Source organism: Musa acuminata, chromosome BXJ3-10, assembly GCF_036884655.1.
Source record: "Musa acuminata AAA Group cultivar baxijiao chromosome BXJ3-10, Cavendish_Baxijiao_AAA, whole genome shotgun sequence".
Classification (NCBI taxonomy): domain Eukaryota; kingdom Viridiplantae; phylum Streptophyta; class Magnoliopsida; order Zingiberales; family Musaceae; genus Musa; species Musa acuminata.
Window position 1 is genome coordinate 22,338,058 of NC_088358.1, and position 24,318 is coordinate 22,362,375.

The window sequence follows — 24,318 nt, forward strand, 5'->3', positions numbered from 1 at the left end:
TGCGGTATGGAAAGTTTTGCTCTCCTCATTTATTTTTATCGACTAAAAAAATATCCAACTCAACAAATACATAAAAAAAACAATCAATTAAACGGTCAAAACCGGCGAAAGAATCAGCCCTTCCAACCACTCTTCCCTCGCCACCCGCCCTGACGACGACCTCGCTCTCTCTCTCTCTCTCTCTCTCAACCCGAAAGGCCATCATCAATAACCAACCCCAATTCCCATTCTGCTCTACAGTCAACCCTGCAATGAGTTAATCCACCCTTCAATCTCTTCTTCTTCTTCTTCTTCTTCTTGCGCACTTGAGAGATGGTGCCGCAAATGCGATTCTTCATCTTTCTCTTTGCCTTCGTCTTCTCGATTATAACCCCGGGTGGTGGTGGGCTGAGCTACACAAATGCGACCGAGAGTCTCCACTCTTTCCAAGATCTCTCGTGTTTGTTCTTTTGACGACTTCCAGTTCATCTTTAACTTTAGTTTCTGTTCTTGCTATTTCTGTCTTCAGAGGAAGCATTAAGAAATATTCAGAAACGATGGAGAATAACTACCTGGGAGACGTTACTGTCGATTGATCCCTGCGACCCCCTTAAACAGTGGAGGCGAGACGGTGAGAATGCCTGGATCAACTGCAGCTGCGACCCAAACGACAACTGCAGCATCATCGAATTGTGAGTGTATCTCTTCGCCCTGGGTCCTCCTCTCGGTAATCGAGCTTCTTGGTACCATTATTGCCTCCCTAATGACGTTCTCTGGTGGCTGCAGGAAGGTTTTTGAAATGAATGTCTCTGGTACGATTCCGGATGCCCTCTTCAATCTGACCAATCTTGTCAACCTGTGAGCTCTCTCTTTTTGTTTTTTTGTGAGCTCTCTTTTTTCTTCTTGATCACTAGAGAGAGAGAGAGAGAGAGAGAGAGAGAGAGAGAGAGTCTTACCGTGATTTTTTTTCTTTAATCGAAGCATAGTTGACAGAGCTAGCGATGTAGCATAGATATTAGTTGAAATTTACTAACTAGTTTATGTAGTATGTTCTTCCGTTTTGTACCATAAGTTATGTTGTAAAATTATCTTACATCTAGCATGAATTCACACTGAGCTTTAAAGTTTGTGGATGCAGGAACTTGAGTCGCAACATTTTGAATGGTTCAATCCCCGAAGACATTCACAAACTCAAACGCTTACGTATCTTGTAATTCTTAACATTCTTTCTGTTAATTCTCCTCCTTTTATGTGAATCAGTAACTCCATCCATTATATTGATAGACTCTTGATTTGTTTTTAATGCATCACTTAGGAGCTTGGACAAAAATCAATTTTCGGGTAATATTACTCCAAGTATTGGCAACCTGACTAATTTGACTTATCTGTAAGAAGAGATCTCTCTCTCTCTCTCTCTCTCTCTCTCTCTCTCTCTCTCTTTTGGCACTTGCACTGGTGGCCGAATCAGAAGAAATAGTTCTGTGAAATAATTTATTGTTACGCTGATGTTTTCAGAAGTTTGGGTACAAACAGATTCTCTGGGAGCATTCCCAGTACAGTTGGGAGCCTTACCTTGCTGGAGCAATTGTATGTGTAGTATCAATTTAGATTTCTGCAATATTAGTTTCCATAGTCTAAGAATTATTTCTAGGAATTTATCACATCTGTTTGGGATTCATAATTTAGTACCTGACTTGACAAAAGCAAAAAAAAAAGAAAAAAAAAAAGCAATTTGCCAGATGTGTATGTGGTTTTTAGCTTATATTTACAATATATCAAAGTGAAAAATAGAAATAAACTTATATTAGTATTAGCATATGATATATTAAGTGTTCATCATTTCATTAGGTACATTGACAGCAGTGGGTTGAGTGGACCACTTCCCAGTGACTTGAAAAATATGACAAGTCTTAAGACGCTGTAAGTACCTCCCGTGGAAGTGTAATTTTCTGTCTGATCTATCTAACATCTCTAGAATATTGTGTTCATGCTAAATGTCCTTTTTGTACCTCTACATGCACCTATTTGATATTGACTGCAAGGAAGAATAGGGGAGTTCATATGAATTTTCTTTATTGCAGATGGGCTTTTGATAATGACTTCACTGGAAATTTGCCAGAGTCCATTGGACAGCTTACCAATCTCACAGATCTGTAGGCCAATATTTTCGGTGTACCTGTGCATGTTTCCTTATAAATACAGGATACACATAATCATGCATATCTTTGTCATGTTTTCCTCTTCTTTACAGACAGATATATGGGACATTCCTTGAAGGACCTATCCCCAAAAAGCTCTCAGCACTAACAAAGCTGGAAACTCTGTATGTATGCAGAATTTCAGTCAGTCTTTGCTTTCCAAATAGGTCTTATTAACTAAACCCTAAACTTGTTTTTAATGTCTGTTTTGTCAAAGAAGTTGTCTGAATCCTTCCATGTAACTCTAAAAAGTATAGCTAGTACATATTTAATATGTAAATTTCCCCATCGGTAGTAAGAAATTTAATGTGATAAATCTAGGAGTTACAGTTTGAGTGAGGTAGAGTATTGAGGAAACTGTATTATGCTGTTTGAAGCAACTTATTAACTGTGTAGAACATCTCATTCTTAACTGTGTTGAATCATATTTTTCATTTTTGTGTTCTTTGTTTCTCAGATGAATTCCTGAATGTCTATGCCATCGTTTTGTTTTCTTCCATTTTTTGGCAAGTAGTCATTCTTTTAATTGAGAATCATATTTTTCATTTTTGTGTTCTTTGTTTCTCAGATGAATTTCTGAATGTCTATGCCATCGTTTTGTTTTCTTCTATTTTTTGGCAAGTAGTCATTCTTTTAATTGATTTTACTAGGAGGCTTGTCAAATTTCATTTTTTCTATTATTCATCTCAGAAGATAGTACACAGAATTAAGTGATATATTTGATCAAGTTCACTTATCACTGACATTTTCTTCAGAAAACTTGGTGATCTATCAGGTGCAGATTCTAATTTATCATTCTTAGAGAATATGAAAAGCTTGTTCACTCTGTAAGTTATATATATCTTAGTTTTTTCAAACGAAATATTTGGTATATTTATCGATTGAAACCATTGACATTACTGATGTGTTATGATTATAGTTCTTTGAGAAACTGTCAAGTTGCTGATGAAATTCCCGCTTTTCTTGCAAACTTCTCCAACCTAACTTACCTGTGAGTTATCCTGCAAATAGTGTATTCTTTCTTTTCGTAGGATTTGATAGTTGATATTTAACAAGTCAATGGGAATTGACAATAGTTAATGCAATACACAAACAACTAAAATTAATTTATCATAATGTCTGAGGAGAAATGCTACTTGGACTTCCAAATCTTCTCTGTGAATTACAATAAATATGTCACAATGCATTCTGTAGATTTTCACAGTTAGAGGCAGGTAATGCTACATGGAACCTACATTCCTATGTACAAAGTTAGTCATTTTCACATGTTAGACACATTAAACATTTTGAGTCTTTGACTTTGTTCTACAGCATCATTTTATAATGTTACAGGAAAGTAGAAGCTATTTTCTTTATTTATAAAGCCACTTCCTACAATTCCTTCTTATATTTCATATTTTCACAACAGTGAAATTAGTAAAATCAATTTGCACCATGTTCCCATATGTCCTTCTCTGTCTCATTGCTGAATCTTGATCAACTTGTACATGTGAATATATAGTTATCCATGCAACACCAAAATCCCATTTTCCTCTCAAATGTTGGTCACTCTTCTCTTAATATATATAAGTTAAATGCTGTGAAATGAGTATCAACAGCAAGATCTCACACATAGAAAAATAATTTTGAAACTGATTCATGCTTTTAGTCCAACTTTTATATTTATTAAAGGATCAAACTAAAATGGGAAAATAGTGAAGAAAATGGATAAAGAAACTAAGCTTTTCTTTCTTAACTTTAAATCTGGTCCATGTGTATGATGCTCCTCTTAGTGGATGGCAGATTTTATTAGAATATAATGCTTGATAGGATTACTGTTAATAACTTGAGCTTTGAAGTATTTTAGGCAACATAATTTGAGGCTTGTTCTATCTGAACTGTTGAACCAGTAGAACTATTGAGTTGGATAGTAATATTGGTTCTATTGGTCACATTGTCGACCTAACACCACTGATATGCTGATAGTAGACCCAATAGTAAAAGGTTCTCATGGGTATTGCAATAGGCATGCCATGATGTGAAGTCACCATCATTGTTTCCATTAGTCTCACATGCCACATATCACAGGCAATGATTTTGTGCTATGTGACATGTTAAGCTTTGATGAATACACCACAGAGATTGTAATATTCTAGTTAATTCTGTGTTAGAAATTGATTGTGGGAAGCTTCGAACATGCAATTTGGTACATCGCCAGCAAAGGGTATACCATCATCTATATAATTTCAATTTGAACAGAATAATAGAATTATGGTAATAAATGGGTGTTACTTTGTCAGTTTTATTGAAACCATCTTCAACTTCTTCATCGATGTGGTAGAAAACATGAAAATTTTTATTTAGGAGTGTGCAGATTCATCTTATATTTGAAGTTCTCAATCTAGGGACCTGGAATTTGAGTTTGTTTCCAATTACCTACTTTAACAACTTGAAGTGATCGCTGCTTTGTTTTGTCTAGTTTAACAATGTGATAGTTGCATTGCTTTAACTTATCTACGTTGATAACTTGGAGGTTGATTTGCTTTTAATTTCCTGTTAACATGGTTACTTTGCTTTGGCTCATCTACTTTAGCAACTTGGATTTCTCACTTTCTTTTAAATTGTTTAGTTTAACGGAATCACATTAACTTGCCCAGCCTAACAATTGAGAGGTTCTCTTTAATATGACTTTTCTAGTTGAAAGTCTAGGGTGCTTTGAGATCTTAATATGACCCTTTTGGAGGAATTAACTTATATATTCCTTGTGTAAGAACTTTGACTTGCCTACTAACCAATCACCATATATATCAAGACTGATGGATGCGCATGGGCTAAGTTGGAAGTAGGTACATAATTCAGTTATCGATTGCCTCAGCACTTTAATCTAAATACTCCAATTTGAGTGATGGATTACAAATAGGACAGCTGTAAAGAGCACAAAACAATCATATCGACGATATGTTCTAGTATGTCTTGATTTGTTCAGCCAATGTCTTAATAGTCACTTGAGTCAAGGACTGAAATCTTGATATGGTATTAATGCCAGTTGTCAGTTGGACTGGCACAGAATTGGTATTCTACTTTATAAACTAGTTCTCAACCATCAAAACCCTATTATACCCTGTTTTATTTATTGCCTTAGACAATGAGCAAAAAAAGTTTCTATGACCTACTATGAACATATTAATACATAAAAACTTCTACAATGCATGAAGTTAGCACATGATGCACGTATCACCCATCTGTCACAAATATGCAAGTGAAATATTTGTGAATACATGACCACTATAGAAGCCATGCCTTATCATTGGGTGGATTATACCACCTAAAGGAATATTGTGTTGTACAGGGAGGGTTGTCTGGGTTTCAACATCACATGGTTGGAGATTATACTTAGAGTTTCGAAGAACCCATGAATAATATTGCTCCCACAATATTTGAATTTGATAGATTGTGCCTCTGTTATACCAAACTAGCAAAAGTCCTGGCATCTTGGTCACTAAGTTTAGTTCTGGTACTAGCTAGTTTATTTGTATGATAGGTAAATATTCTTGCTGTGACTGCTAGCGTGGAACTAGTTTTAAGTTTTAAGTGTTGATAATGATGGTTTACCAGTCAAATTGCCAAGATTTTATGGTTATGATGAGCCATACGAAACACTGTTATTTAGCAAACTAAGACCAATTATTGATGTCATATTCCAAACCAAGACCAAACATATGAAATTTGTTTTTCCTTGCATTAACTAGTATCATGGATGATATGTGCTATAACCATCATCTTACTTGGCATGAACAAAACATTAATTCTTAATCCATGTTCTCTCTTAGTCTCTTTGTATTTTTCATATTAGGAATGTAAAGCCCCCAACCTTGACCACTATTTTCATAGACATCTTACTTTTTACCTTAGTATTGTGACTATTGTCATTCTGAACCTCACAAATACTGGAATTAGATGGACAAAGGGTCTTATCATGCTCCTATAACATTTACTCCTTAACGATATTTAAGAGGTCAACTAAGTGCTATGACCAACCTTTCTCCTAGCCATGCTATAGGCATGATTGAGGTTAACTTGTTGTACCATGGGCCACGAAAAGCTGACTGCCTATGATTGACCATTGCTTAGCATCTGGCCCTGGCCCTCATACTGTGGTGGTTCATTCTGCCGGTCGTCCTTGGTCTCTTCCAAAATAAACTGAGATAAACATCATCAATCTACTGTGTTTTCGAGTAATAGACCATCTTGGTTTCTGCTTAGCCAGTCTATCATCAAGTTCTAATCATCTTGGTAAAACCCAATGTCAAATGTATCTGACTTTGGCTCCTCCATTTCTTTATCCACCTCTAAGCTTGTGGCAATTGTGCCCATGTAATTGAATTTTTGGTCAACATGAGCCATATCATGCTGAACTGTTTTAATTGCCAATTTTTTATAGTGATGTTCACAAAATTATACTCTTATAAATGACAACACACTATTGCAAGTTGCATACAGTTTTTTGCATGTTATGGACATCCAAATCTAATAAGCAATAAAAATATATCAGTTATATCCATCTCTTAGCATCAACCATACTTTGTGAAAGGAGAATTTTTCTAGATCCTTTGAGTTGATGCAAGCTTACCTTTCAGGGACTTAAGTTTCAACAAATTGCATGGTTCTATTCCAAACTTATTTGGAAAGCTTGCTACCTTACGATATCTGTGAGTTCTGTCATTTCTTAATCTTTTCTCTATTCAAATTAGGTGTCTCATTTGTAAGTGAGCAAAAAAAAGTTTCAGATCTCAAAATTTATTTATCTCATCTATCACCATTTGCTTGTTCTTGGTATATCTATTAACAATTTCTACTACTAAGTTGCTGTTTTCTATAAAATTGTTTGAGACAAAGCTTCTCTTCTTACCTATTTGGCAAGTTTCTCATTCTTTTCACATTTAGAATATTTTAGTCATAAAGGTTGTATATTATGGGACATTGATAAATAGCTGAACAATAATTGGCTTGAAAATCTTGATTGGAATAGGAAAAGTTTCTTAAATGCTTATACATATCTGATATGTTTGTATGGACAAAGTTGACTGGGCAATCTTGCAAAATGAATGACAGAAGAGTCAGATGATGAATTTATCTTGTAAGTATTTATGCTGGATGCTAGAATCCAACAAATAAAGTTAGGTTTTTGAAATTTTAAACATTATACATCAAATGGTAGCAAAAAAGGAGAACCTAAGTTTTAAAATACAGTGCTCATATAATTTATAGTTTGTTCTTCTTTGGAAATGTGTTTGATGCCCCAGCCCTGAGTAGAATTGAGGTGCAACTATGCTTTCCATGAGTTGTCAAGTTGGCATCATATCCATGATTTTTCTATGATCATGATATCTTGTGCCATATGGACACAAACTGAATAAATACACATAACCATAACATCATATTAGAAAACTAAAGGAAGTTGGTAGCATGACATCAATATCATATATGAAAATGCAAATTCTGAATATTCATATTATTACTATAGTAACAAGTTCCTCAGAATACAACAAATGTCCCAAAGCTTAAAAGAGATCTCTTTTTCAAGACATCTCACTCGTTAGTCTCATAGTCCTCACAACTTTCAGTTTACATATCCACCTGCAACATTAATAAGATTGTGTGTATGAACACTCAGTATTTAAGCATTTTTATGAACTTGGGACCCTTGGGTTAAACTAGCATTTAAAGTTATGAAACTTATTGCGATTATAGTTGTGAATATGAATGTGTATACAAGTAGCTGGCTTATTTATAAGATCAATGCTCCACATACATAATTCAGAATATAATAATTATACATCATCCTCCAAATTCTACAAGTTGTGTGTGTTTTATAATAATTGCACTTGACACAAGACACAACATCTACAGCTTTTTATATGACTTTGCTGGCTTTACATATTGACAAATGAATGTATCAGATGTGGCCTGATCCAATATTATTGCCTACACAGATCCATGAAGCACACAATTCTTAAATGTCAGTTCTTTTTAGGTTTTCATATCACTTTTCAGGTGTGTTATTTTGATTGTTAGTGCATGTTCTGGTTGTGTATATATATACAGATATATATTTTGAATGACTTAACTATTTACATTAGAGGGAGAAAAGCACCCTTGTATAACAGCATAAATTAGCATGCCTGATGATCTGCAGTAAATAATTCATATGTGACAATAAGTTCATTTTGACTGCAAGCACTTCAAAATTGTCCTGAAAACTATGTTCGTTGCTGATACAGAAATTTGAGATTTATAGATACATTTTGAACCTGCATCACTTTTGTTTCTTTCATTATCTTGGAGCAGGTTTCTGGGGAACAACGTGCTGAGTGATTTATTTCCTAGTGAAGTTTTAACTGAAAATAAAAAGCTGACTACAGTGTAAGTTCAATAATTGCTTGATTATTTGTTTCTGTTGTTTACAACTTTCTTGGAGTATTCAAATATAATTATCATGGTGTTATAAATATCTTTTCCATGATTCATAAAATTTTAAATATAATTTTGTGATCATGAATTTTAATTTTACTGGTGCCAAAGGTTTTGTTGACCTTTGAAAAGCCAAGCCCAAATGTTTAAGGAAATTCATATAATAACCTTTTCTCAACCAACCGGATTTGCCAAATAATAGCACTGCTTATTACTCTTCTAGAGTTAAGTCATCCTACATGGTCTTTCTGGGTAAGACCATGTGACATTTTTTTAGTCACTGCTAGAAGTAATGGTGCATCAAGGAATCTTTTCATCCTTTAGGCTTGTTGTTCAATTATTCAATAGATTTTACATTTTCTTAGATTGCACAAGGAAAACCGTTTCGTTGTTCCTCATTTTGGCTTTCTGTTTCTTCCTTTATACTGTTTTCATAGTGATACATGGAAATATTTTAGAACCTGAGAAGAAACAGATTTTGCAAAGCTGTTTCAATTCTTTATCTTTTCTGCTTTTGCTTCCTTGTAGGCTCTTGGTTTTAAGGCTCCTATTTTGTGCTATCTAGATAAAATTTACCTGGTACACTCACAAGTCACATCTGCACACTGCTAGTTCTTTAGATGTAGTATGACTCGGACTCTGATATCCACCGAAATTCAAATTGGGATAGACTAAATATAGAAGGAAAGAACTAATTCTCATCGGGCTTAGGCCACAAACTCAGTCGTATACCTTGGCTCTAGATTATACAAGTCCTTATAACTTAAATAGAACTTTACTACTTTACTGTTAGTAATATTTACAATGCTTAATTTTTAATCTGTTATTCAGTAAACTAAACGAATGACTGATTTTTATGTACTAAAACTGAATAATGCTTAATGCTAAGCAAAGACAATCAAGAACAAAGCCTCACCATGGAGATCCTTACTCTGCACCTGTTCATGTAACTTTCTCTTCGCAAAATTCAATCTCAATATCAACATATCAACCGTTATTTCCGTCATTTCAAACTATGCCTGTCCAGGTTGTCTCAATGACTGTAAATATGGTATGAGTAAATTTTCAATAATGAAAAAGATGGAAGACATGAGTGAAGGTTAAATAAGTCCATATCAACTTTATAATCTTGAATTAGGATAAGTTCCAACCTTTTGTATAAGTATTAGGTAGAATCAAGATTCACCTTACCAGTTTGAATCGGTGTACCGGTGGGCCAATCGCAGCTCTGTGGAATTTAAGAGAGTACAAATATGAGAGAAATATGCGAGTGAGAAAGTGACTAAGAGATCAGATGAGTTAGAAGAGTGAAAGAGAAGAGAATGAGGATGTAAAAAGGGTTTAAAAACCCTTCTAGTGGTTCAAATAGTAAAATGGAACATTTGAATCATATCAATCCTAGCTCTTGATCGGTATCAATCGAAATCCAACCGTTACCGACCGGTACAGATCGATAATGATCGGATTTCGACCATTTCGTTTGGTACAGACCCCATATCGAATGATACAGGGTCATATAACATAGGCTACCTGATATAGGGTGGTCCGCATATCGTCTCGTATCGAACCGGTATGTATTGCCCATACCGGGCGGTATACTACAGCATGATAGACCTTGAGTAGAATATAGACCTGTTCTATCTTTCATAAACAGCTATATGAACTGCCTCTATCCCCACCCTGCATAAAATCCAACATTTCAGTCTTAGACAAGTCTATCATATCATGTCCAGCGCACAATGAACTTGCTCCTACTTCCAAATTTTCACAACCTTGATAGATTCTTTTGACAAAAATGTGATAACCTGAGCAGCGAGTGGCACGTGAGAGATGAGCATGAGAGAGAGAGGTAATCTTCCTCTCTCTGTCAGTTTCTCTCACTTTCTGTCAGGACCTATATGATACATATTGTACCAATGCTGACTTGTACCAAACAAGTTCCCACCTGTACCGGTTGGTATACTGTGGTCTAACATTTGGGTCATATTACAATATATATTTGTGTATTGAATTGCTGATGTTCCATCTAGCTGGTGCATATGTTTCATACTGAGCAGTGTGGACTGGTACAACAAGCTATTGGCATTACCACTTTGTTTCTCTCCCACAATCTCGACATTAGACCTTTCCTCTTGGCTCCAAGAAGCCCCATCAGTAACCTTATTCTAATTGTGACAAGCCTTTAATCCTTGATATAAGAACAATATGCTAGATGAAGTGCTACACAGAAACAGTCTTCCATGTGGATGACTATTATGGATAATCTCCATTTCATATATAGTCTATGGCAAGGTCTGTCATACCGAAGTGTACCGCCCGTATCGGGCGGTGTGTACCGGTCCGACAGGTTATCGGTACGTGGACCGTCCTGTCACGGACAAACTTCGAAACAAGATGTTTGATGTAATGCTTATGTATGTCCGTGTCTTTCGGCATGTTCATGCCTTGTACAGCATGTAGAGGGGCGGCCAAAGGCTTAAGAGTCCCATTTTAGTTGGGTTGGTGGCCTCTTTAGGCTTGTAAATAAAGGTTGTGTCATGTGGACACGTGCGAGAGATTTTCGATCTATAATGGACCATTTTACCCTTTGTTGTGCAACTGTTCAGAACTTGTAAAGTCTGTTTGTAATTTGCATTGTCTATAAAGTGTTTTTCGGAGATGTTTGCTTGTGGATCCCGAGTGAGGCATTTTCTCTATCCTGTTCTCTCTTTTGTGGGACCTAAGGGACCATGGGAGGCTTCGGGGAGGTTGACCTTTGCGGACGGACACGCAAGGGTGTCGCACGACTTAGGCAAAACCAGCTAAGTCCGTGACAGATGGTATCAGAGCACAAGCACTCATATAAACACTTAGCATGCAAACGTGGGGGACCTAGCGGGGCTGCGTTGAGGGCAGTCAGCACATGCGCAACCGTTTGGGGGAAAACGGGCATGGAGATGTAGGGAAAAGGAGTCGCTCAGAGGAGCGGGCATCGGAGATTGGCATTCAGAGGAATGGCCAACCCTTTGCGCAAGAGGCACCACGAGAACAGACAAGCTTGGAAGAATGTGAAGCGCATAAAGGTTGGGATGGCTGAGTTTGAGCTATGGCTCAACGTTGACAACTATACTTGATGGTGCTCAAGGCAAGCGAGGCACTTGGTAAAGGATGAGACCATGCAAGGTGGAATGAGTTGTTCAACGACCAAAAGAGTTATGCAAAGCTCACAGAGGTGAGGGGAATTGCTAGCTCGAAGAATTTGGTACTCATACATGGGCTTGTATGCGAACGACGGAATGTTCATGGCCATCCCAAGGCGACCGAAACTCGGCGCCATGGAGCATTGAAACTTTCTCTTCGGCATGTGAAGGATACGTCCGTAGGAGGCTGAATGGTGCAACTAGTTCAGCATGTTGCTAGGCCTTGAGGGGCGCAGCGGGGGCTGTATTGACGTGGAGTCGCAATCTAGCAAGTGTGTTTGCAAGAGACAGAACAATGCACAGTTTGTTCAGCAGATCGGAGTAGTCCAAGGGGATGGTGGTCTCCGAAACGAAGAGAGATGTTGCTCCAATGGGACAGTTATCTAGGAGGGATAAGTCCCGGCTCTCCAGAGGGAGAATCATGTGGGACGGACCTCACAAGTTGAGGAGCACCTCAACAAACAACAACTCCACGAAGCTCAATGGACTGAGCAAGCAGCGAGGAGTCGTCGCATGATCTCGCTTGAGAGAATGCATTGGTGGATGCATTGCGAGATCAAGTGGGGGAGTGACCCAAGGCAACACAAATGAAGGCACACTTGGAGTCGATACGGAGATCGGACTCAAGGAAGGGCTGACCCGTGGAATGGTGGGCGAGAGGGCCACCATCAACTCAATGCAAAACGAGGAGCGGAGCAACTTGGGGGTAACTTGGCGAAGTACTCAAGCCGCTTGAAGGGAGCCAGCATAGAAGTTGGAACATGGAGCAGAGGCACAATGTTTTCCTTAGACAGAGGTCAAGGACATGAACTCTTGCAGAGGCAAGAGTAAGATCATGTTGTTCCATGGGTCCTTCATTCTGACGAAGCGGACTCATCTTGCATGGTGCCAAAGACGAAGGGAGCTTCGGGGCACATGCACCTTATCTCGGAGGAGTATTTGATGGAGGAACTAAGGCGACTCAATTTGCGGAGGCGAAGTTGAGTTCAAAAGGCCTTAGCACGGGGCAAGAGGACGCAGAGGCGGGTACTCTTGAAGAATATGCCACAGCGTTGTCATTCAAGTTGCCATGAAGGAAGCAGTGCGCAGCGAAGATTGTGCTGGTAGGAGCAGAGACCTAGGATCCAGACAATGGTGCACAAATTACAGTGAAGTCGGTGGACTTCGGGAGCTACTAGGCGACGGACTGTCCTAGAGCGGTGCTTCATCTAGCTGTGACCCAAGAGTGGGTGGATGAAGGTCGATTGCCAAAGGAGCGAACAAAATCGAAGGTAGAGGAGACCCTGCGATGTATTGGCAGAGGCCACACATGGAGGGTTCACAATTCAAGTTTTTCCACAAGGATCAGAATGCAATGGAGAAGTCACCAGGAGGCGACATGGTGCAGCGGATCGTGGTGGAACAGTTCGTGGCAATGCGATACACACGACTTCGCCCCGTGAGGGACTAGATCATACGGAGGTATGATCGGGTGCTACTGGAAGCTCCACTTCGGTGAACAACACGACGGCAAGAAGGGCTATGGATTCAAGGAGTGAAGGCCATGGTACCGCAGAGGCGGGTCTTCCGTGCGTGCATCGAATTTTGCATCGGATGAAAGCCTTGGTCATCAGTATATGGGGGCTGTGTTCCACCAAGGGAAAAGTTCGAATGCAAGTACCAGTGAGTCCCATGGGAGGGACTTGATCATACAGCGGTATGATCGAAGCAGTTGGAGAGTTGGACTGCTCCAGAGCTCATATTCGCTTAAGGGAGCCCGACAAGTCAGAGGACAAGGTCGAGTAAGTGAACGTTACTACCAAGGAAGCTAAGGAGAACAGAATCGGTGCAAACTCTACAACGTGAAGGCAGAGACCATGCATGGGAGTTGCAGTCTGTCTCTCCATCGACCAGACGGACTGCTTAGAGAACACAGAAGTGTTGAAGCAGGGGGTCGAAAGGGGCGAGGAAGCGACGACGAGTCCAGAGGGACTTAGCTACCCAAAATCAAGTATCAGTTAGAATGAAGGTGGACTCAGAGAAGTGCCACGGAGACATTTCTACTGATCGTGAAGAAAAGGGATGCAGATGCGAGGCAACGGATAGTAGGGCCATGGGCATGGCAGCGCCATGGTACCGCAGAGGCGGGACTTCCGTGAAAGTCATTGATCCCTTGCTCTCATGGAGGGAGAGCGCTTGGTCGTGAAAGGGGCCGAGGAGGTGGAGAACGCAGAGGCAATCTCTAAGTACCGAGACAAGGCTGAAGGGCAGAGGCCGAAGAACTTCGTAAGACCAGTGTCAATGTGCTTCTCATCAAGATAGCCGAAAGTGAAGGACTTCGGGTCATGCAAGAGTGCATAACCAAGGAACGAAGCAGGCAGTACGCGGTGCTGTACCTTCGCTACTCAGGGGAGTAGGCGACAGGGTTGATGGAGAAGACGGTACAATCCCAGAAGCGACCAAACCTATGAGAGAACTACTCCAAGTTAGGGTGAAAACTTCCTGCATTCCAGAAGTTCAATGGCATTGAGAAGGTGAATCACAGTAGCTAACTCAACGCAAGGAGTGCAAACACTTCAAGTGCTTCAGAAGTGTGAGCAAAGAGCAGGCGAAGGCCAGTAACCAGCTCGATGCATGGAGTACAACCTCGAGGAGGCGGGCGAAGTCAAGTAACCTTTGCCTTCTCAACTCTTAAGAGAATGGGCGAAACCGAGTACCCCAATTCTCTTATCTATCCAGCAGAGGAGCTCTGCAGATGTTCAAAGACCCTTCAAAGATAATGGAAGACAATAGTTGTCAAATCCTCACCAATGGTGATCAGTGCTACTGAGAATAGATTGTCCGCTTCATTTCCCAACGAAATGTCAATCGAAAGCGGAAGTGATGCGAACCTACTTGGATGTGACAACTAAGTGAAAGAAGAGTCAATGAGCAAATTTTATGGAGGAAGGACCCAAAACTTCAGAAGTTTGTGAGACGATGCTCGTTCAAGCTCCAACAAGCATCCACCCAGTTCAAGCAGCATGAGGCATTTTGAGAGACTGGCGCAGTAAGGATGGTCTTTTCCTTTATCTGGGGGATCCGCAGGAATCAACAAGGATCAACACAACTCAGCCAACCCCACACCAGAGTCAGAGTCATTGGTGAGTTGAAGCAGCATGGCGGATCAAAGATTCGACTACTCAAAAACAACAGCGGAGAGCAGCTGGGAGTCAAGAGGCGCATTGTAGCTGGAGCAGAAGATTGAAGACTCAGCAAAGACGAGGAGTTGTAGTGTCGACAAAGGCTTCAACGAGGATGTCGAAGGGATAAGTGGGGGAGAATGTCACGGACAAACTTCGAAACAAGATGTTTGATGTAATGCTTATGTATGTTCGTGTCTTTCGGCATGTTCATGCCTTGTACAGCATGTAGAGGGGCGGCCAAAGGCTTAAGAGTCCCATTTTAGTTGGGTTGGTGGCCTCTTTAGGCTTGTAAATAAAGGTTGTGTCATGTGGACACGTACGAGAGATTTTCGGTCTGTAATGGACCATTTTACCCTTTGTTGTGCAACTGTTCAGAACTTGTAAAGTCTGTTTGTAATTTGCATTGTCTATAAAGTGTTTTTCGGAGATGTTTGCTTGTGGATCCCGAGTGAGGCCTTTTCTCTGTCCTGTTCTCTCTTTTGTGGGACCTAAGGGACCATGGAAGGCTTCGGGGAGACTGACCTTTGCGGACGGACACGCAAGGGTGCCGCACGACTTAGGCAAAACCAGCTAAGTCTGTGACAGTCCGGTACCGCTACAATGCTACAGTAGTTCTACAGTACTACAATATAAAAATATAAATTGTTCGGTACACCAGGGTGTGCCGCTCGGTATGCCCTGATGTACCGCCCAGTACACTGGTACCGTACCATACCGAGCCCGAGTCGAAACGCCAGTACGGTACGATACGGCGAACCTTGGTCTATGGACTCTTTGCCACCTCTACGACTGTGTTCATGTGCTACTACAATGACTATCCATTGTAATGATTAAGGTCCCTGTTCTCCAGCTTACTAATGCATATTCTTTTGGACAAAGGCAAGCCTTGTACTAATGTAGAAAAGTGCTCAGCCTCCTCCCTAGTCATGAAGGATGATCCCTTCACATGGATACCTCACCACAAAAGAGCTTAAGCTCTCAATTAATCAACTTCAAGATACAAGAAAGGCTATCTAATAAATAGAGAATGGAGCTTAAAAACTCAGTCGAGGAGGCAAGGAATATACTAGGGAGAGCTCCAGAATCCTTAATGAAACATTAATGGTATGCCAGTGAGGAGCTCAGAAACTGTTATGGTATCCTCACATATAACCCCCCCAAGTTGTGGTAGCCATTTGGGCTTAATGAATAAATTCAGTAAGGGTGAAGCTGAAAGTCTTTTAGAACATTTGATTCTCAAATATCACACAAGCGGATCTTTTGTCAGCTGCATAAATTATATAGGACACCTGAAACTGGTCTACATAGGATACAATCTATCTATACTTGAGCGATATAATTTCTGTTTTGGTTTCTGTTTTCATTTATCTTTAGTTGCATTCTTCAAGTATCATCAATTCCATTTCTATTAATTCTAGGCATATCATGTGCAAACTTTTGATGTATGTCCTTGACATGATTGGCAGAGATGTTTCCTTCAACAATATCTCCGGATCTCTTAGTAGCAGTGATTTAAGGGAAGAGTTATCAATGTATGTGATATCTTTCTTTTCTTGTAATACCATTTTGATACACCTGTTTTGACTTTGTGTCTTGTTCTTGTTTCATTTTCTATTAGGAATTACATTGGAACTTCAATGAACAAACAAAGTGATAGGTAGGTAAGCTATTTACAGATTGATTACTATTACTGAATTACTGGATGTTTAACTACTATACTACAGAAGAAACATCTGCGTATGTTTCACTTTGTTACAATTCTTTGATAACTTCTTATCTGCACATATTTCACTTTGTTGTGGCTCTCTAGTATATGGAATACAAAGGTGCTACTAAATATTTTCTTTTGAGTCACTTTTCTTTTTCTTAGTTAGGTTTAGTTTATTGGTGAACAAAAGGTAAAAAATTTGTTATGGTTCTTCTCATTTAGTTACATATGCAATTGAAATTAATTTCTGAAAAACGTGCAAAATGAATAAGATTTAGAATTACCATAAGAGAAAGTCCACATAGGAGTGCCATTTAAAAATGGGGGTCAGAAATAGAGAATAACATAAAATAAATTAGACTTCATGCATATAATATTGCTAATTATCAGCTTGATACAAACAATAATATAATGTGTATTTCCATGGATCCTGGTGAGAGAATATTCAGGGCTAAGACAAGGTGAAATCTGCAGCAAAACCTAGGAGGCAGGTTAACAGGAGGGAAAGTTTACCTTGCTGCTGTATAAGTGCATCCAGCCAGAAGCAATATTTTAATGTATGCTAAAATCATGTCTTCAAAAAGGGGTGTTATTTGGTGGCATCATGGCTTCTTGATTGAAGAAGCTGAGTGATATAAGAAAGTAAGAAAAGAAGAGGTAGGATGTTTATCTAAATTTAATGGATACCAGAGACAAAACTAAAGCTATTGAGGAGGAAGAACTTTGGCAAAATACGTAATGGGCAAAAGAGAAAAAACAAAACAAAACAAATCTGGAGGTTGAGCCTGAGATGTTAGCACGACATGAAGAAGTATTTTGGAGATGAAGGTTGAGGTTAAAAACTGGCAAAAGTGAGAAGAGTGCTAGATATATATTGGGGTCCTTATATATTCCTTCAAAAATACAAAATAATGAATATATCCTCAAAATCATGATTTTACATATACATCCCTGTAAAACCTCAAAAGTAACAAATGTATGTTCAAAGTTAGCTACCATCTTTAGGCTGCTGAAAATATACCATTGGTGGTCAAAATAAGCCAAAAAACCATTTTCAAACATGCCTGCTGGTGTAATGGGGCAAACCAAGGTTTAAATACAGATTTGATATCAGTTTTGACAACTTGTCAACCTAGTGCCGTGTTAATCTGGGTTGTATGCTAATTGTACTGCTCATATCACTGAATAAAATTATATATAAAGAAAAATGAGTAGTATATTGAGTTGGATGGTTCCCTTAGTTGCTTGGTTGAACCAATAAATACCATTGGATATGCTGATTGACATTTTAAACAATGAGGTACACCCAACCTAACTAGTTATTAATCAAAATTACATTGGGTTGGAAAGCAAGAATTATTAGGAGTTGAGAGCATTTTTGTGTTTGGTTAATTATCTTTGTGTTTATCCTAATTAAAAAATGTTTTTGGATTTGCCTATTCCAAAAAGTTGCACATGCAGAATCTGAATACTATATTATAAATCCTAAATCAAGAAAATGTAATCAAAACTTCTATGTATACTATATTATGAATCTGATCAGAAACATCAATGGACATTCGAAAAACTATCCTTCTCTTGTACAATTCATAGGAGACTCAACAGGTCTATTCAGAGTCTGGTCACCACAGGTGAGCTTTTCACCTAGTTCAGGCCTGGTTTATGTTCTAAACTGGGCAGTAAGGCCTGGCTTTTTGCCGGACAACCAAGTATAGGGCAGTCTGCATGCCCATATTGCATTGGACCTGTGCATAACTGCATATTATCCAATATGTACCAATCCAGGTGACATTTAAATCCATGATTTTAATGGAGATATGACTGCTTTAATTAAATAAGGTTGGACTGTTCCAAGATTTAGTCCAACTAGGATTTCCACTAATTATTTAAATTATATCCATTGTCTACAGAGTTTACCATGCATGATTGAAAAGCTAATATGGAACGTGGCACCCTCCCATTGGCTGTTCATAGGCTTTGGGCATCCCAGGTGCTAGTCACAACCCCCCATGTGTGCCTTGGGTTTTGACTTGCCTTGCCTAGGCTGTCCATAGTTAGCCAAAATGGGTTCAGGTGTGGTATCAAAATGTTTTTAGGTGTAACATTAGTCAAACTGATTTCAAAGAGGGCATGATGTTACTGTTAGATTCTTCTACTCTTTTGTACAAGAAAGAGAGCATCTATAAGGCTATGGGACTCGAGATAGTTTATTACTTCTATGTTTCCTTTTCTGGGAGCATGTATCTATCTAGAAGTATTACTGAGTGTATAATATAATCTAGTCACTATTAGGTTTGAACTATTGGGTTTCTTGAGCATGGTCCAGAGAGAGAAAAAAGGAAACATAAGTTTGGGAAAAGCCTTAGTCTGCTGACTATGATTCGACATTTAATTATTGACCTGATCAACCATTTTCAATAATTCAAGCTATGCCACCGAAAAAGAAAAGAACACCAAAGTAACAACACATGACAGCCTAAGTAGGACAAAGTTATAAATCAAAATTAGGGGGATTTTCCTTTTTCTTCAGTGACAATGTGGTGAATCTGTGATATACAGATTATCCAGAGGCTTAACCACCAGGGAGATCTTATGAACATTAATTCCTCTTCCTACGGTTGTGCTAGACCAGAACCCTACAAACGTATTATGGCATTTCCAAGTACCCTGCAAGTATCACTGCCATTTTATAGGTTGATAATTGAAGGTCTATTCTTTAAAGAATGTGTGAAGTTAATAGGAAAGGTTGAAAAGAAAATATTTGTATTAGAGAGCATTTACACGTAACCTTGACAGGGTAGGAGATAAAATGATGAAAATTTATCTAAGATGGTATGGACCTAGAAAAATTTTATTAGAAATCATAAGGAAATATTTTAATGTTTTTATTTAATTAAGGATATTGATTTGCACAAAGCTCAATCTATATAATTGACTCCGAATGGTTGAGACATTAGGATTTGTTGCTTTTGTTGTTTGTATGCTTATTGGTGGTCATCAAGGCATCATCAGTGATTATTTTATGATTTTCTTTGGACTGCAACATATTCTACTATCTGCACCATTGTAAAAATACTAGAAAGATGTATTTAGGTGCATGATCACCAACAGTAGGAAGCAAACTGTGCCTTCAAAAGGGCAGGGACATCTTTTAATTAGAGCATATTTCAATGGTCTACAGAAGCTATAAAATAAACAATGGTCATTGTGCAGTTCAAGCCATGATCACATCATGTGCAGCCAATTTAGAACACTGACTGTGCCACATTTATAATCGACAAAGTTAGCAACAGAAATGTTTCTGATATATTGTCACTGCCAATGTTGAGTACTAATTGAGTAGTTCTTCTTTCATGATGCAGCCAACCTTTTCTGAAATGCATTGAAATTGAATCAAGTCCATGCACTAGCAACAATCGCTGTATGTGGTAATGTGCTTTTTGATGCATCATAGCTCTCGTGCCTGTTAATTATTTATTATCTATCTCTATCAAGTTTGCACATCGTCAGACATATTTGAGTTGCATTTTCTTTTTATCACTTTAACTTCAGTGTTTATTATTTTATCATTTATTGAATTAGTCCTATCCATTATATTGTTATGATGGGGATCTTATCAACCTGAAGAAAGAAGAATCCAGGGTAGCATTTACCTGAGTAGTGATCATATGAATCTTCATATCTGATTGGCTATAATTAATGAACTGCAAGAACTAATTATTGCTCCTTGTTAATGCAGAAGAGTGCAAGCAAATCAATTGGTTCATCAACAAATTTAGTTCATTTATTAGGTCTGACTCATGCTCATTTCACATAGAGGACTGGTTGTTGGTGTATGGTATCAAATTATGATTTAGCCCATTATATGCCTACAATTTTTATTTTCAGACTTTGGTTTCATAAAAAATATTATAATGCTATGATCTTATCGACGGGAAGGAAATTTTGCTTTTTTTTTTTTTTGTTTCTTCTATGTTTTAGGCTAACAATTAGACCCATAATATTATAAGGCTTCATCCTTTCGTCTTCAAAATCTCAGTTTGCATACCAAAGTCTAAACAATTTTACAAATTGCAAAGTAAGTCAAGGAAATATATATAAGCAATGACTGGCATGGCTAGTCAAAATATCACTGTGCTTATTCCAGTTTATTTTGGCAATGTACATAATTCATATAAATCATTCATTGGCCAGATATGCTATCTTTTGAATTCCTAACAGTATGTGTAGTCTCATTCCAACTTCTCAATGCAGCTGCTGTGGGTTCATTTTCTGTTAATTGTGGTGGGAAAGAGTTGTCTTTGTCAGGAATTGATTTCTTTAGTGACACTACACCTCTAGGAATGGCAGACTTTTACATTAGCAGTAACCATCGATGGGCTGTGAGCAGTAGTCAATCTTTCATTTCAAAGTCCAATGGTTCCAATTTTATAGTGAACACAGATGAACCCATGCCAAAGTTATATCAAACAGCACGAATTTCAACAAGGTCCTTGAGATATTATGTGGTTGGTTTGCAAAATGGAACTTACAAGGTGGAACTCTTCTTTGCTGAGATTGTCATGGATGATACACCATCTTGGACTGGTCTAGGAAGGCGGATATTTAACATTTATATTCAGGTACTTTCTAGATTTGAATATAAACTATTGGGAGAAAAAGGTTGCATGAGATAACTTCATTGCATTTTGCTTATGTGAACAATGTGCAGAATCAATTAGTTGAACAAGATTTTAATATAATTGCGGAGGCAAAAGGATCTAAAAAACCTTATAATAAGACCTACAAAATCACTGTTGCCAACAACATATTGGATATACATTTGCTCTGGTCTGGAAGAGGAACTTGTTGCATACCAGCCAAAGGAACTTATGGGCCATTGGTGTCTGCAATAAATGTTACCCAAGGTTCTATCTTCAACTGTCATTTCTTCTTTATTTTTGTTTTTATGTGCAACATAAATAGCATTCTCTCTGCTTGCTTTTCTGTTTTACCAGAAGATCATTTCACACCGTCACCAACATCATCAAGCCACAATGAGAGAAGGGCTGGAATTATTGTAGGAATTGCAGCAGGCTGTGCAGCTGCGGTGATAATACTGTCATCAATTGTTTATCTGTGGTGGAAACGAATTGATTTGGACCATGTTCAAGTATGTACAAATACTGCAAAGCAAAGTTGATATGTTGCACGCTATGTTGTTCATTATATCACGCCATGTATTATTTGTAGGAATTGTCTATGTTTCTTTGTGTGTTCATATGAATACTGTCAATTGATCCTTTAACATCTCTAAATGTATTATTTTACCTGTAAATGTGTATTTGAGTTTGGGATGCCGAGTCAATGTAAATATGACTTTATCATAATAATCTTTGTATGTAAACCCTCATTGCTGACAGGTGTTATCTTAAAACTTAATTTGCCTGTGATCACGGTGCATTCTTATTTGATGCCTGATAGTTTAGTCCAAGAAGTGACTTACATTATCGAGTTGAGATTGTATATGATCATTTCAACTGGTTTAATACCTTCTTCAACTATGTGATCTTTAACTATTCTTTTTTTTATTTTTTGGCTGTTCTTTAATTATGTTATTGATGGTTTATATGATTAAGTGTTAATTGTTGGGTTGATAGAGAGCCCTTTTATTGCACAAGGAACTATCTATCTTCCACCAGCCACAATTATTATTTTCCTTTTTCTTATAAATTCTCTAAAAAAAATTATTTCTTTTGCTCCTACTCAAAGCTGAAGGAGAGTTGCACCTATCTGTATCTTAGGATGTCCATAATGGAAGAGAATAAAGAGGTTTCATTCATCTCCATTTCTGTTGAGTGCTTGGGAGCTTTTGCACTGGTGGCTTTGGCTATTGATGCTGATGGCCATTTGAAGAATTGGGTATCTCAACATCTAGCAAATGGCAGCATGAACATAAACAGCTTCTCTTATACTGAGAGTCTTAGGACAAACTCATTGATCTTTTAACCCTCCTGATTCTGTATCTAGAGTTGGTCCTAATATTCCTCACTCAGGAATGCAAATGGATGATGAGACATAAAAGTAAATGTTGTCATGACCAATAGCTAAAGACAAGGTCAACAAAGAAGTGTTGGAAGATCTCAGATGGCAGCTGGGGATATCAGGTGAGGTAAATGGGCATTCCACTGGCAACTACTAGGTAGAATCAATGGGAGGTTCCATTCTGTCACTCAAAGCAGATACATGCAGAAAACATGACTTAGTTCTCTACAGGAGACACCTCTGTATCTGAAAGATGTTTGATGCTTTGGTCCTACGTCATGAGCAGATGCAAAACTTAGGTCTTCTCTGCTCTTCTATATAGCAAACAATGCAGATGAGCTTGATAAGCAGTGAGGAAAAAGAAGCAAAGATTATATTGCAGTAAGTGTATGGGTAGCATGTTAAGAGTGCTGGTTCTGAAAGATTGTGGCATTTCATATTAAATGCTGCAAAATTATTTGAAGTTTTAAGCAATTCTAATGTATAAGAAAAAACTGCAACCTTCAATGTTACAAACATCTGGCCTCATGAACAGAGGAGTGATGATACACCATGAAATAATCACTGGTGGAGGATGTTCATCCCAACTGATCATGAAAGATAGAATGAGATAATGTTCTCTCAAAGGTAGAAGAAAATGGTACTGATAATACTATGATCCCATAACGCGAGTGGTATATATCGGTTCGTCAACAGATCAGTATGCGAACCGTTTATTACCAAGTGATACGCTTGATATAGCTCCGTATCGGATGATACGAGTTTGTATCAGGTGGTATGATCAAAATTTTGATCATTACTAATCTGTAATACATTCTCTTTCTTATTCTCACATTTGCTATCCTAAACTCTACAAAACAATGATTTGTAAATTAAATCGAGGCTTATTTGAGAGAATTTAAAAAAAAATTAATCAAGAGGTATGTATTTTTTTAAATCAAAATTACATATTTAATATTTCTTTCATACGTTTCACATATTTATGATGATAAAATAGGTTTAATTATATTTTATTAAAATTATTTAATATTATGATTAGTGATTTTAATGATAAGTTAATATTAATTTTAGATCAATTCAATGTCTTTAATACAAATTAGGGTGTTTGATATATTTATAGTATTAAAAAAATTAATGAATAATTAACTATATTAATCATGTGATTAATGTATTTAATGATGATTTCATCATAATTTGATATATATTTGATCAAAATTATAAATTTTACATAAAGTTATTCCTCAAAAAGATATTCTATTCTTACCTAATTTATATTGATTATGCTAAATCTATACTAAAAATTCTATCCTTAACTTTTTTTTCAGATATTTTTGGAGGATTTTATGCTTAAATTAGACGTAGCATACGATATCAAATAAAGCTCGGTGCATCGGTAAAGTACAAAATTTTAAATCTTAACATTAGTTTCGGATCAGCTGTAGCTATAACTTTCTGCTAATTAATCTCATATCAGGACAAGAACTGAGATCATAGAACAGACCACAATCTTAATTGCTCGGTAGCATCAGCACCAAACGTAGTATTATTTCCTGTGACATCGATAAAAAAATGGAACACAACCAAACTTTGGCTGAAAAATTCTAAGACACATCATG

The 24,318-nt window shown here is 37.7% G+C and overlaps 1 protein-coding gene across 5 annotated transcripts; it reads left to right on the top strand.

Annotated features, from left to right (window-relative positions):
- The first annotated feature begins 113 nt into the window (after positions 1-113).
- On the top strand, positions 114-22,070 carry LOC135651707 (probable LRR receptor-like serine/threonine-protein kinase At1g56140). Of its 5 annotated transcripts, none has more exons than XM_065172058.1 (19): positions 114-412; positions 509-671; positions 766-837; positions 1,118-1,189; positions 1,295-1,366; positions 1,495-1,566; positions 1,828-1,899; positions 2,061-2,132; positions 2,231-2,344; positions 2,933-3,004; positions 3,097-3,168; positions 6,794-6,865; positions 8,505-8,579; positions 16,437-16,502; positions 16,589-16,627; positions 20,041-20,099; positions 20,933-21,300; positions 21,390-21,585; positions 21,676-22,070. In XM_065172058.1, the coding sequence occupies exons 1-19, from the start codon at positions 313-315 to the stop codon at positions 21,858-21,860; spliced, it is 2,013 nt and encodes a 670-aa protein (XP_065028130.1). In that variant the 5' UTR covers positions 114-312; the 3' UTR covers positions 21,861-22,070. The 5 variants fall into 5 exon arrangements, with proteins under 5 accessions (XP_065028130.1, XP_065028131.1, XP_065028132.1 ...); XM_065172059.1 differs by having other exon boundaries at positions 2,231-2,302; XM_065172060.1 differs by lacking the exon at positions 3,097-3,168.
- The last annotated feature ends 2,248 nt before the right edge of the window (positions 22,071-24,318 follow it).